The sequence below is a fragment of the Ambystoma mexicanum genome, chromosome 1p, assembly GCF_040938575.1.
Source record: "Ambystoma mexicanum isolate Mex_15411 chromosome 1p, UKY_AmexF1_1, whole genome shotgun sequence".
NCBI classification, from domain to species: domain Eukaryota; kingdom Metazoa; phylum Chordata; class Amphibia; order Caudata; family Ambystomatidae; genus Ambystoma; species Ambystoma mexicanum.
Genome location: NC_090921.1, coordinates 653,137,790 through 653,152,462, shown reverse-complemented (window position 1 = coordinate 653,152,462; position 14,673 = coordinate 653,137,790). Strand labels below are relative to the sequence as shown.

At 47.1% G+C, this 14,673-nt stretch overlaps 1 protein-coding gene across 2 annotated transcripts; it reads left to right on the top strand.

The window, feature by feature from the left end:
• The first annotated feature begins 2,277 nt into the window (after nucleotides 1–2,277).
• RPS28 (ribosomal protein S28) lies at nucleotides 2,278–14,168 on the top strand. 2 transcript variants are annotated; one of them, XM_069649706.1, is made up of 4 exons: nucleotides 2,322–2,432; nucleotides 2,923–2,970; nucleotides 5,054–5,208; nucleotides 14,010–14,168. In XM_069649706.1, the coding sequence occupies exons 1-3, from the start codon at nucleotides 2,394–2,396 to the stop codon at nucleotides 5,174–5,176; spliced, it is 210 nt and encodes a 69-aa protein (XP_069505807.1). In that variant the 5' UTR covers nucleotides 2,322–2,393; the 3' UTR covers nucleotides 5,177–5,208; nucleotides 14,010–14,168. The 2 variants fall into 2 exon arrangements, with proteins under 2 accessions (XP_069505806.1, XP_069505807.1); XM_069649705.1 differs by lacking the exon at nucleotides 5,054–5,208 and having other exon boundaries at nucleotides 2,278–2,432.
• The last annotated feature ends 505 nt before the right edge of the window (nucleotides 14,169–14,673 follow it).

Genomic DNA, 14,673 nt, shown 5'->3' with positions numbered 1-14,673 from the left:
CGAAAAGCCTGCCAGTGTTTTTCAAAGCAGTCTTCTGAGAGTTAATGGGCTTCATTAGTTTGGTGGTATCCCACTGGTAAATCCGGTGGGATACCACCAAACGGTATTGGCGTTACCAACACTTGATCTGCCGGTAAGTGTATGTAATTCCCCTTTCCATGGCATACATGGGACTCTATGGGGGAATTGCTCGTATAACGGGCATCGTTAATATGGGTGCCCGTTATACAGGCATTTTTTGCTGGTGGGTTGCAGGAATTTCCAGCCCCCCACGTGAAATGTGTAGTTGGGCAGTGCAGGAAAAGTGGCAGAATTACTACCACTTTTTTCCTGCACTGCCAACCTGGTAACGAGGCCCATCACTTAATTGGAGTTGTAACCACACTACTTCTGTATGAACAATGTCTTAACCGGGTCGGCCTTCAGCCATTCTATTTGTAAGCACTATGCATGCCCTTCACTCAACTCCTGTTAAAGACGAACATTGGCAAAGCCAACAGTTTTGGCTTGTGTATAAGTATTAGGCATTTGCCAAGCACTGCTACTAGATGCCAAGGTACTCGCACCATTTTGCACCTGCTACCATAAATGGGCAGATAATATCACTACAGCAGTGCCTGGTAAGTGCCTTTCGCATGCCTTCACAAAAGCTCAATCTGTTGTCATTGCCAATGCTTGTTTACATCTGGGTGGGACAAGGGCAGAGGTTTAGCCTACTTATGGGTAGAGTGAGGCATGCACAGACCACGGCCAGCAAAATCATCCGTTTTTGATTTTCAAATGTAGGCAGGTCTGTTCCATAGACTTCACTGGACTAACTGCCCAGGAAAACTTTGTCCAACTGGCAAAAATGCATCACTTTATTGACTTCATTGCATACTTGCCAACATTCCGATGCACCAGGGAGGGAGATTTTGTCAGAGAAATCAGGAGACATACATTTTCCCTTAGGAATGCATTGAAGCTAGAATTAGATTTGGTGGGAGAATGTGCAAAATAGCAATATTTTTCACTGAAAAGTCAGGAGTCTGCCACCTAAATCGTGAGGGTTGCATAAATGCCAACTAGGGTGGACAACTTTTTGATAGTCTTTTGCGGGACACTTGCCCACAAGGCGGTGATGACTTCACAACGCCATTCACGTTTGGCCCGCCCCTTTTTATAATTTAATTTTGTTAATGGCTCTTAACACATGGCTTAATTAAAATGCAAGTGGTTTGTCCTTGGGAGGTGATGGTCACATTTGTTTACTGCCATCATGACCATCACGACCCCAGGAAAAAAGCATTAGTATTTGAATGAAGCCAGGTGTCAGAGCGTTACAGCTCAACCTGCAGGCTCAAAAGGAGCCGGGGCTGCAGAGTCGCCCAGACAAAGAAAGTAGCAGGCGGCAGCACCGTGCTGTGTACATGGCCACTTCACTTTTCAGAGTGGCTGTGCTGGAGGCAGGTTGTCCTGACGCAAGTCGGGACAACCTGCGCCCCGCACAGCCACTCTGCAAACTGCGGGACAGAGCTCCAAATTACGGGACAGTCCCCTAAAAAACAAGACAGTTGGCTACCCTAATGCCAACATTCTAGATCCCCCGGGAGGGAGATTTTAAACACAGGAAGCGGGAGAATGAAATGTCCCCATTGCACAGCATTGGAGTCTGGGATATTTAGATTTAGGCAGTAAAAAATAGCAACTTTTTTGATAGAAAAATCGGGAGTCTCCCGCCTAAATCAGGAGGGTTGGCATGTATGAGGTTGGCATGCATGTCATTGGGATTAGTGGCAACGCTGATACCTGCCAGATCACACCTGACCCACCTTGAATAGTATAACACAATTGTTGAACCATTGAAACACAAATAAAATAGGTTGAAAGGTATCTTGTGGATCCTCATTTTATATTTCAATAAAACAAATATGTGTCTATTCATTATACGTCTGCCTAATTTATGGGAAGCAAACGGGGTTCGTATAATTTAATATGTTAATGTAATTGTTCATATGGTGTTTTGAGGGTTGAGGAAGAAGGTAAACGCGGATAAGTGACGGCTACTGGTGGTATGGCGGCAATGATGTTGATCAGGTCAAAACCCCTTGTTTTTGCTTTTTTTTGTCGGCCATCTTGAGAGGATTTTGGTATGCCGTAGCACAGTCTAGTTTTTTTTATTCACGGAAACGCCATTTTCTAGTCTTCCTTCTATTTCAATTTATCAACGGGCAAGTTTTAAATCGTTTTTTTTCCTCAAAATGCTGATATTTTCTGCAGTTTAGAGCCCCAAGAAACCGATCGCATGTCCAATCGTTGCCCGAGACGTGTGTTTGCGAAAAGTGCACGCGCTTTGTAGGCGGTATAAAAGAGCCGTGAGACCCACGTGACCCTCTCTACCTTCTACCGCCATCATGGAAGCCAGCCGCGTGCAGCCGATCAAGCTTGCGCGGGTGAGTGAAAGTATGGAATCTAGAGGTACCGGGCTACAGCAGTACGTTTTTTGTGTGAAGAGGGACTTCGTGATACCGTACGAAGCCTTTCTCTCTGGAAGGCAACCCTATTGACGTGTAAAAAGAGTGCGTAGGGTTCATGCGGCTAGGCAGTACGTCGCCAACGGCGGGGGAGGTTGACGACTACGCTGCGAAGTGAGCTTTGAAGCTATCCGGGGCCGGCGGAGTATAATGTGCCCCTGTGGTGGTGCTTAGCGCGATAGCTGCCGTTTGCGCAGCTCAAAGAGGGAGAGAGGCTTTCGTTTCTGATGTGGGACGGCTGGCCGACCAGGAGTGAAATGTTAGACTTTGATTGTAGAGAACTGGCATTCGTGGCAGGGCGACTGACTCCTGTTTGGTTAGGAGTATTGTACTAGCCGTTTACGGCCACTTGGTGGGTGCAAGTGCGCGCAGACCCTGAGCTGATGTACTTTATTTTTTTTTCATCCAGGTTACCAAAGTCCTCGGCAGGACCGGCTCTCAGGGCCAGTGTACCCAAGTAAGTGTTCATTGCTGTAGCCGGATAGGCACATGTATCGTTTAGTCTGCCACCCCATGGGTCTTTTGCATGCTCCGTGCCCGCCTGTACCATGCGTCAGTCAAGAGCCTTACACTTTCGCTGTTAATTAGTCATGTAGTCCACTTGCCTCATCCTTGTTATTTAAACGTGGATTTTATGCTCCGCAAAACGCCTGTTAGGAAGTCTCAAAACACAAAGCCTAGCCCTTTAGGCATAGTTTGTAACAAAATGTACAGTCGTACCTGACTGGTTGTTGACATGCATTTTTATAGCGCCTACTGCTCTCCAACATCCTTTCTGTCCTCATCCTACTCTTTTTGCCTTTGACACGGTCAACCATGCCATCCTGGTCAACGGTCTGTGATAACCTGGGTATCACTGATTAAGCTCTGGCCTGGTTGACTTCTTTCCTCTCTGATCGACCCTCGCAGGTCCAACTTGGATCCTTCCTTTCCTCTATCTTTCTACCTGTGGGTTTTCCCAGGGGGGTCTAACTTCTCTCCCTGGCTTTTCAACCAATACTTGGCACCTCTTGCCCACTGCATTGCTGCTCTCTGCGCCAATTTTCTAGTGCTATGCGGATGACTCTCGGCTTCTACTCTCATCTCAGACTGTCTGCCTACTATCTAGGAGTGATGTGCTGCCAATTATCTCTGCCTTAATACCAGTAAGACTGAGATTCTCATCAGCACACCTGCACCCTCCTTTCCCGTCACACTGGCCGGCCTCTCTTGGCCCTATTCCTAACCCCATCTCGGGGTCATCTACTCCATGCTTTCCTTTTCTACCCACACCTCCGATGTGTCAAACTTCCAACTGCACCGCCTCTGAGGTATTCTGCTTTTCCTCTGCTTCCCCTACAAGCTTACCGTCTCTCGGGCCCTAGTTCTCTCTAGGCTGGATTACTTAAACAGTCTCTTTCTAAATATACTTGCTTCTACTCTGCCCTTTGCAACTCATCCAGAACAGGACTGCAAAACGTGTTCTGGGATTGTATCTCTCTTCAGTGGCTGCAAGGATTAAATTCAGGACACTTTGCATTGTCCAAGGCTTTCTGGTACCTGGGTCCAAAATACCTTCAACTTTCTCTCTGTAAATACCTTCCCACACAAGCTCTTCTTCGCACCTTCAACTCCCTCAGGGTCAGTCATTTCTCCAAGCAACGAGTCAGGGGTAGATCTCTTTATTAGACTGGGTCCTCCAACAGCCTCCCTGTCGCTCTGAAACTTGAGGACCATCTCCGGTTCCGGAAGCACCTAAATAGCTTCCTCTTTGCTTCTGCCTTCTCCCTAGCTGATCTGTCTGCTTCGGCACTGGGCACCTGGTTGCCTTCTGATTTCGACCCTAGGTACATGCCAACCCTGCCATGCACCTGTACTGCCTCCCGGCAGCCCTTGCACTTGGGTCTGTATCTGTAATCCTACAGTCCCCTTTTCTCCATCAGACACCCCCTCTGTGCTTTAAACCTAGCACTTAACACCTTGCTGGATGCACTACCACTTGTAGTTTATCATTTGCTCAGCACTTTCCTCCTCTTCCCCTGCGCTTGCGTGTTCTCAATGTCACTGGGCCGCGTAAAATCATTTTTTTTCCCTCGCCTCTTCGCGCTCTGACTCACTTGTGTATGAGTGTGATACTAAAATCATAAAAGCAATTCACTGTCAAGCGACAGGAGCAACTGCGGTGTAACTTCATGAAAGTGACATCCAATATGTTTAAAGCATATTCTGGTCGTCTTTGTCCAGGAGTACCTTTTTTTTTTTTTTTTTCTTTTTATGGGTGTCTCAGAAATGTCTAAATACTATATAGTGCATTTATTTTTAAAATGTATGAAAGCTCTTGTTTGAGATAAATGCTCATTTGATGGTAGTCCTAGTGACCCATGTGTACTTTTTGACCTGTAACCTCTATGGGCACATGCGCAAGTGTTGGTAATGCTACTAAAATGTACATTTGCATATTTTTTGCCAGAGATGACCTACAGTAGTCCTGCAGGTTTATCCTATTGGTGTTTACGTTGCCAGATAATGTTGGTAAAATAGCATACACATTTTTCTTAAAGGTTCGTGTTGAATTCATGGATGACAGCAACCGATCCATCATTCGTAATGTGAAAGGCCCAGTCCGCGAGGGGGATGTCCTTACGTTGCTGGAGTCTGAGCGTGAAGCTCGACGATTACGCTAACGTAAAGGTCTAACCATGATTTGCATTGAAAGGTATAGTTTATTTTCTATTTTTTTTTTTTTGCTGTAATGATTGCGTAAAATTAGGAGTGTATTTATAAGTCTTGATGGATGGATGGATGGCTTGATTGTCATATTTATGGTGTGTACATAATTTATTGGGGGAATGAGTATTCAACGATATTACTGCTGCACTCGTCTGGTTTAAGTGAACGCCAGTTGTCAACCGTCTGGCCCATTTATCTTCTAATACCTACTGCCTATGTTGCAAGGCATTACCTTCCTACCTGTGGTCCCCTTTTTTATCCTTCACTGTGGAACACTTAATATGGAGCCTCCACCAGCCCTAACCATGTCTGTGTTTTTGAATATGGGTTGATGATTACATGGTCCGCCTTGCCATTTGTATCTGACTATTGTGCCACTGGCCACCTCGCATGCTTTTTTCTTGCTGACCGATTTATGAATCGGCATAGATATTTTTTCTTAAGACTATTCAGTGTCGCACATGGCAGCTCATCCGTGCTGGGGGGAGGTGGGCATACATCAGGGTAGGTCTGATGGTCGACTTGTAGGTCGTTTGTGCAAGGGCCATGGACTTGGGTCTTGAAGAATGGGTACAGTGCCGCCATCTTTCCTGAAGGCTTCTGCCAGTTGGTGTCGCTGAGGTAGAGGCTGCTGCTCTCCCTCTTCATGGTCTCACATCTTTCTGGTTAACAGCATGGCAGCTGTCTTCTATCCACCAATTGCTGTACCATGCCAAGATGGCATCCAATGAAGCTTGCAGGTTCTTGCCACTTTTTGCGGAAAGACTGGGCGATGACTGCAACGTCGTCTGCATAGAGATCTGTCTGGATGTCATTGGTGAAGATGTTTGGAAGGGTCTAAGGTTCGATCCCTGTGGCCGCCTACTCGGATTGGATGAGGACTTTGCAGACAGCATGCAACATGGGAGGTGCTCTCCCAGGTAGCTTGCTAGTCTTATCCAGGTAGTTCTGAAATTCAAGGCAGATCATCTTGTGCGGCAGTCCCTTGTGACAACTATCAACTGCTTTGGCAACATCCAAGAGGACTGTTCCAGTGGGCTTGTTGGTGTTGAATCAGTGGCTGATGGGTCGTTGCATGCTCCTTTTGAAATCCAAACTGTTCCTTTTGCTGGTAATTTCTTTTGGATGTGAAGTCGCTGAGGCGGGTGAGGAGGGGACCTTCTCCAGGAGTTTGGGTAATCCACAGAGCAGACTGATGGGTCGGTATTTTGCAGGATCCCCTCAGTGGCTTGCCGGCCTTTGGGAATACGATGCCACTTGCTTCTTCAGGGAGTGCTGTTAATGTGAACATCTGAGAGATGTTCATGGATGTTGGCGCAAGGTTCTTCATTGCCAGGTTGGTTATGCCATCACTCCCTGGTGCCTTGCAGTTCAACAGCTTCTCTGCAAGTCTTAACTCGTAGCTTGTGCACACCTTGCTCTCTTCTACTCCCATCCCGGTTTGGTCTTCTGCAAGACGCTTGTCAATTTCTTCCTCTACTCAGTCTGAAAGCCTGCGTGCCTTGTTTGGGGAAAACGAAGCCTCCAGTGACTTCTTTGTCCTTGTTGCTGCATGCAAAGTGGGTACGTCCCTGGATTGGTGGGCTTGGCTACTTCTCAGTCAGACGACCAGTCATTCTCAAGTCCCCTTCAGCTTGGCTGTTGTGGCCTCCCACTTCTGTCCACAGTGCTGTCTGAGTTGTTCCAGCAGGAGCCTGGTGAGCGTGTTGTACTTCCGCCTTCTGGATGCCTCTCTGTAGGTCTAAGATGGAACATCAGTTGTCTTCTGCTTCCAAACTCTGCTCCTGTCTTGCATATCCTTGTCCATGTCTTCCTTGTTGCTCAAGGGGTTGGGTGTGACCATCCTGCTCAGCTCTTGCCGCGGCTTAACCATCTGCTTTTCACTGCAGGGATGGGTGGGAGTCACCTCCAGTGCTCTGCTCTGGGCTATCTGCCCATGTAAGAGAGGGCGGGAGTTCCAAGGACTGGGGTGGACTTCACCTGGCCCTTGGGACTGCTGCTGGTCTTGGGGACTGTTGACCCACTTGTGGGGTACTGTTGACCCACATGACCCTGACTCCCAAGGTCAGGGGGCAGCACCCCCCTCTTCCCCCCCCCCCCCCCCCCCCCCGGCTGTCAAGGAGCTCTGGCAGGGCTGCATTGAAGCTTTTCCCTCTGTTGGTTGATGGGGTCACGCCAGGGCTCCCCGGGACTACCGCTTCTCCCATATGAGAGACAGGCACCCAATGCTGGGGGCAGCACCCCTGCCAGTCCTTGAGCTTTGCTGCATGGGGCCATTTCCCTCCCGAAAGGGACAGGGACCCTGCTGGGATTCCCCTGGACTGCTGCTGTGCTTGGGCAGGGTTGACACTTTTCTTTTCCTCCCGGGTAAGCACACTGATGCATGTGAGGTCTGGTTGCATTCTGGGTATGGCATTTTAGCGTAGTCCACAAAAGTGTGAAATCTTTGGATTCCCATGGGTAGCTTTTTAGAAATGCACAGGGTTCCCAGTTTTCCTGGTTGGCTGATACCCCAGGCCCAATACAGTATGGGTTTGGTCTTCCCAGGGCGTTTGGTGTATGGGTTTAGCCTTCCCCTTTGCCACCTGGTTGGTGCACCCACACATGAGGTACCTTTTCAACTGGTCACATGTGTGAATTTGTTCCCCGTCCGTTACTGTGGTTTCCCGAAGGCTAATGCATCAATATTTTTCAAACTTTTCCCATTTGCTGTGCATTTTGGGTAAAATACATTACTTCTACCATCAACAAAAACGAGGACCATCAACAAAAGCAAGGTGTATTAGTTTCCTCAGGGTCTCATTTTCAAAACTGCAAGGGTTCCCACCTTTCCTTGGTTGTGATGCAAGAGGTCTCGATGCGTGTGCTTGCCTCAAGCCCAACTATGCTCTTCACTGAGCCATTTGCATGCTGACAGTTGAGCCCTTTCCCTTCGACCCAGGCCAGTAGACGTACTTGAGGTACTTTGGACACCTGTTGCAGCGTGAAGAGGTAGGGCTGCAGCCTTCAGTGAGGCCATTTCGTTTAGCACGCTGTTTGTAATGCTTTTAGATTTAGACAGCTACTCCAGCCTCCAACGGCTCAATTTTTGCATTTGAGTAATGTCCTGTGTAAGTCAGGCTGCCTCCCCTTGATTGCAGGCACTTATGTGCCAGGGGAGCTGACACGCAGTAGATGCAGAAACGCCGAAGTCGTGTTAATGGCCAACTCGTCCATGGCTCAAGCGGGGAGTCGACACAGGATAACTGGTTAAATACTGATGCTAGTTGGGGGTGGGGGGACGAGGAGGGTTGTAGCTTGCACCCCCTCTTACCAGATGTCCACCTGCCTTTGTGCTGGGCGAGGAACCCTGTTTGACCTCCATGTCTTCATTGCATTATACCTTAAAATGTCTCCTATGCGCAATGCTCGTTCACTTGTAGTGCACGCTACCGGTTGCCATGGCCTTTTTAGAAGAGAGCTCTCCGATTTTAGCTTCATCGGAGACCATGGCTCTATGGCCTGATCTGTGGTTCTACTTCTACCTGCTGGTTTTTATGTTCTCCGTGCAGATTGGGCTGCTGTCAACCCTGGGGTTGCTATCATTTTAGTTCATTTTAAAATTGAGGCACCTCTTGCTTTTTATATTATCACCCCCTGGATTTGATTCGAACTTATGATTCCCTTTTGGAGTTATCTCTGATCTTCAGCCCTGTTTTGCCATTGGTGGGTGCTTGGCGCTCTTCAGCTCCCGTTTTGCCATTGATGGGTGCTTGGCGACTAACTCCAAACACAAAGATCCATGTGCTAGCTGTCTCATTTCTGCTATGCATGACCTTCCTCGTACTCAGCTGGTGGCTGGGCCCACCCACAGATTGGAAATACCATCGACCTTACTTTTGGCCTTGCGTCGTCCACTGCTCCATAGTAACCTTCTTGTGGTAACGTCAACTTTCTGTTCCAGGTCCAATGCCACTTGCCCTTTGCTGCAACTGATGCTTAATTTCTTGTGCTGATATTATCGCCAAGATGACATTGAGGGTCACCCCATGCCAGGTCGGGATTTTATTTTTCACGCCTATTTGGCATGTGCGGACAATCTTGCTCCTGTTAATCCCAGGGCCCGCTTCTTGGTTTATCTTGGCTCTCCGTCTCCAAAGGAGACTGGATGAAAAAATTCCTGTCCACTTATGGTCCCGAGGATAAGCTGTATTAGGTCAAATCTCCTCCCTTTATCATAAAGCCGTTCATGAAGCCAAGTGTGCCTATTTTGCAAACCTGGTTCAAGGTTCCCTTAATCCAGATAACTGTTCATAGTTGTGTGCTCTCTTCTCTCTCCTGAGGTTATTGTGCCTTCTTAATCCTTTGTTTCCCTATCCTTTTTTTTTTTGTTTTTGTTTTTTAGATTGAAAACATTCGGTCTGCGATCCGCTCTTCTGGGCTTCAGACTAATGAGTTCTCTTGTGTGGTCCCGACTTTCAAGCCACTTTGTGTTTTTTTTTTTTTTTTTTTTTTTCTTCACAGGAAATAATTATAGCCACAAACCTTAATTAGAACACCATAGTGGTGTTTCCAGAAGCCTGATTGGTCAATCTACAGGCTATACGAACTGGTATAGCCTGCAGATTGAATGTAGCCTGGAAAATATGAAGCCACATACCTCAGCTGCTGCCACCCATTACAGCCCGGAAAACGCCCTTCCCGCCTTTAAGCAAATTAAAACGTTCCTCCACCCCTTCAGAACTTGCATTTCTGTGCAAGCTTGCTTGACGTGGCCCTGCACCCCCATGTCCTAGCCACCAAACGACGTGCTGAAGCGGTGCACCAAGAATCTCGTCGATACATACAAATAAAAGTTGTCGTGTGCATATCAGACCACAATACCCAGTTTGAGTGCATTATTTCTACCATAATATGAAACATTAATCTGGTTATTGCCACATTGGATGTTTGCAAGCTGAGACTTGTTGAGGGCTATATGAAGACGGGGCAGAAAACGGCCATTCTTTATGGAGATGAGCAAACTGTGTGAAGAGCCACAGGCGATGTCTGAGGGGACTGAGCACGCGTCTCAGCGGTCACTGAGCATTCATGTAATGCATTATATCAAACAGACCATGAAGATCTTTCAGTTCCATTTTGTTATAGCGTTGCCCCGAATGCGCAGGTCACCCATTAATGCGACTGGTGGAGTAGTTTCTGTAGGGTGGCAATGATGTGTTTGTAGTGTGCGTTGTATTTCATGCTCGGTACCTGAATCTGGACGGCCTCATTGTGAAAAAGGCACATTTTGCTAGCATCTGTAGTTTCAATTGTATATATGCCGCATTGCTATGCTAAGCATGTCTAATTTGTCCTCGCCCCATCGCGCAGCTTTCATATTTCACCCTAGTCCCATTCCGGCAGCTGTTTATATGCCACAATGCTGTGCAAACATGCGTAACATGGCCCCCTCACAGAAGCAAACTAAACGCTGTCTGTCAGGCTGCATCATATGGGAAACGCCACAAAGAAACGCCCACAAAACTAAGTAAATATCAGTGTTGATTCCTCCCAATGCACACCTGTGAACTGTTATTAAACACTATATATTCTTTATGTAAATAATATATTTAAACTTGTAACTACTTTGGCACTACATTTGTCTAACACTGAGGGTGTTCTAATGGCTGTATAGACCTGCAGCTCAGGCCGTACCATTTGTTTTGGCCCCTCATACCTTGTTAAAGGCCCTTCACTCTGGTCATTAACTCGGTCTTCAGGGCCCATAACGCCCAGTACGGCCCTCGCTACAGGTCTATAAAGCTATATCTGCATACCTGGCTGAGTCTATCCCTATTTGTGTTTTAAAGGCAGCGATGCCTTTTACCAGGTTACACGGGCTGTTAATCTTAGCTCTGGCCACATCCCTGCCATTCTGAAACACTCGCTGGTCATTCCTCTTGAAGACATCTTCCCTGGATTCTTCTGTGCCGGCCAACTCCTGCTCTATTTATTTACACTCCTTCCTGGGAAGGCGATTTGAATCCTTATTGGTTCCTTATCGCTGCTCCTTTTTGGAGGGTTCTTTTTTTTTCCTGACCCCTCAGTCTGTTTTTTCAACGGAGTGCTGGTTTCTGTGGTTGCCGATTCTGCACAGCTACAGGACCGAGCAACGTGGGAGCTCTGATCCTACTCTACCTCTCAGCCACCTTTGATACGATCGGAAATGTGGTCCTGCTGGAGTGCCTTGCTGTGGCTGACATCTGATGCTGTTCTCTCCTGTTTCAAGTCTTTTTTATCGGACCAGACTTGGTCTCCCTCTTCTGCTTCTTCCTCTTTTGTTCTGCGGCTTTTACTTTTACCTGCAGTGTTCCACAAGCGTCCACATTCTCCTGGTCTTGTGCTGTTCCAGATCATCAGACCCAGCCCATCCTACGGCTTTGTATGTCCCTAGGCTGATATTCAAATCCTTGTGTCTGGACCGCTTATTGGATTAAAATACATCTAGACTCTGCGTCTGTTTGGCGTCCGTGGTGGAGTGGATGGCCAAAAAAGGGCTGGAGGTGACCAGACTGAGTTGCTTGGGGCGGGGCGTGGGGGCAGCTGCTTGGAACCCTTTCTTCTGGCCCACCTCTCTTGGACCATTTCTTATTCCTGTGTCGTTAGCGAAGGATCTGGGAGTTCAAATCAATGACACTCTTTCGGCTGAAAACCGGATCCGTGCAGTCATTATTTGAAAGGTCCTCCCTGCCCAATTTTGGGCTTTGGTTGTTGCTGCTTGTCCTTTCCACCCTGGGCTATTCCAAAGCGCTTTTTCTTGGCAGGCGCATACTTTGTGATCGGCTGGTCCTGGCCCCTAGGGTTGAGTTTGTGTTTGTACCCATCGATGGTCGAGCATTCACCATCGCTGGGGGAGGAGACTGAAATGGTGCATTGCTTTTTTTTTATTTTTTTTCAGGTATTTTTGCATTTTTGGGGAAAATTACTGTAAGTGTGGTTAAATGGCTCTTACATGATCTTCGCAATGGAACATCTTCCTACCCTCTTCCATTCCATGCAAGATTCCCGTTACAAAAATTGAAAAAAATCACTTGCCTCTCAAAACGGAAGCTACACTTGTGAAACATTTTTTTACCACCACTCAACCTGTTCTGAATATGCCATTTTCCAATCTTACAGGAACTGCAAAGCTTTTGCCTATCTCTACAAGAAAAAAAGCTGCTGCTTTTGCCATTTTCTGAAAATCTCGCCAACCACAAGTTTCGACCATGTGGGAAGGGTGCAAACATGGCCACGATCACTTGTAATGTTAATGGACATTTGTACCGCGCACGATCACCACCTGGCGCTCTGGCGGCTCTGAAAGAGGGTGGGTTAGTGGGTGGAGGCGGGTTAGTGGATGGAGGCTGGAAAAGTGCAAGATTGCAGTGATGTGCTGTTGGCAGCCTCAGCCCGGTGGTTCCGTCGGCTGGGCCTGGGGTGTATGCGGCCGCTAGTCATTGTGTGCTGATGTGCGAGTGTTTTTTGTTGCAGTGTAGTGAAGTTTGTGCGGTTTGTTGTGCTGGAGGTTTGTGGTTGTGTTTTGGTTTGGAGTTTGAGAGGTGTATGCAGAGAAGGAAATTGTTAGTGGTATTGGTTAGTTGGTATCTCTATCCTGGATTGATCGGTTGGGCTCGTGTAATCTTACACGACTGGGTGCTTGCCCATCCTGTGCCTCAGGGGGTACGTGCCCGTTTTTTGCATTCGAGGCCGTTTGAGCATTTAGCTGTCCCCTGTGTCCTCTCCCTTAACTTTGCATGCTCCTCACTCCCACCACATGACTAGCGCACCTGCTAGTGTCCATATTTCCGATTGTGTGGTGATTGATGGTATCTCGTCCGTTCCACAACCCCGTGGTACCTAGTTGTGGCTGTACGGGCGGTGAGAGATGGTAAGGGTTGGCTGGAGTTGTTGCCTCTGTCTCCCTGGGGGTGTCAGGTGGACCCCGGTGTCCAGCGTCAGACCTACTGGTGCTCGGAGTACTTCTGTCGGTTCTAGGGCTTGTCAATGTCCTTTCCTGTTGAGTCATTTTGTGTTATTGTTTCGGTTTTAGTCTCTGGTGTTGAAGAGCCAGGTCTTTAGTAATTTTCGGAATTTAAGGTGATCTTTGGTGTTCCTTATTACTTTTGGGATGTTCCAGGTTTTCGCGGCTAACAAAGTTAACAAGGGTTTGAAGGCCAACATTCCGAAATGGCCAAGAAAGGGCTCAGGGGCTGATGGTTTTTCTTACTGTGTAAAAGAAATGCAGACCATTATAAGTCGCAAGCCAAGAGGCATGGTATAGCGGGTAAGGTCCAAGTACTGAGCCGTGTAACGCCAAAACTTGGAGGAAGAATCAAAACGCAATCCATATTTAGTCATTGTACCTGTCATTCCCTTAAACCTATTCGCTGTAGCCCATCAGAGTTTGTACTGTCTTGTTGGCCGTATTAGAATGTATCTCTAGTATTAAGATGAACCAGGCTCCAACTAAAATCGTATTCAACGATCGTTTTCTGCAGTGGTGCTCTTCTCAAAATAGTCTGGTACCATTCTTTGTACTGTTCAGGTGGAGATTTAGATTTTTGGTCTAGAGCATGATCCCAGATTTTCATCTGCATTGGTGTTTATCCTGTTGTCTTCCATGATGCAATGTTTATTTTGGTGTTGTAAATGATATTGCTTGTGCTGATACCAGCGGTTTCGGGATGTTGGGAAGGTGTTGCTGTATTGAATGCGTACATCTTTTAAGGGCTAAAAGTTGCATAGATTGTTTTACTAACCAATCCTTTTTTAAAATCTTTCCAGATGCTGAACCCAGGCGATGAGAAGGAACTTCGGATCGTTTATTGCTTTGGGACCTGTAAAATGAATACTTTGTTTGCAGATTTATTGTACCTTTTGTGCGTTCATTTGGACTTTAACGATTGCCAATTTCACCAAAATAAACTGGCAAGTTGAAGTGTCTTTTCTTGCTTTGACTTCCTAACCAAGCCGGCAATGCAGTTGACCTAATCTCCATGTTTGTTCTGATGAATCTAGTAGTGATGATTTTATCATGCGGTCCTTTGCATCTTTTATTTCATATATTGAATTGGCACTTATTGCAGAGCCTGCTTGATCACTGGTTAACCTTCGAGTACACTTTAGGAAATGGCAGGCGCTAACAGTAGCCAGCATTGGACAAGCCTTAAGGTTGACTTCTGTTCAGAATCGTGTCTGCTGGTCATAGGTTTTTGTTTTCTGTTCCAGTGGAAATCTGAATGGGAAGCTTTGCATTCCATGGTTGAGTTGTATTTTTTATTTTTTGTTGCATGGCCACAAAGTGGACATTGCTGGATAAGGACATGATAATTTACAGGCAAATCATATTTTGGCAGAGATGGCTAGTACTCTTAACAGATTAAGAGTGTCGTCTTTTGTTCGTTTGAGAGGTGTCCTGGTTGGGGCGGGGGGGTGGAGGGGGGGCAGC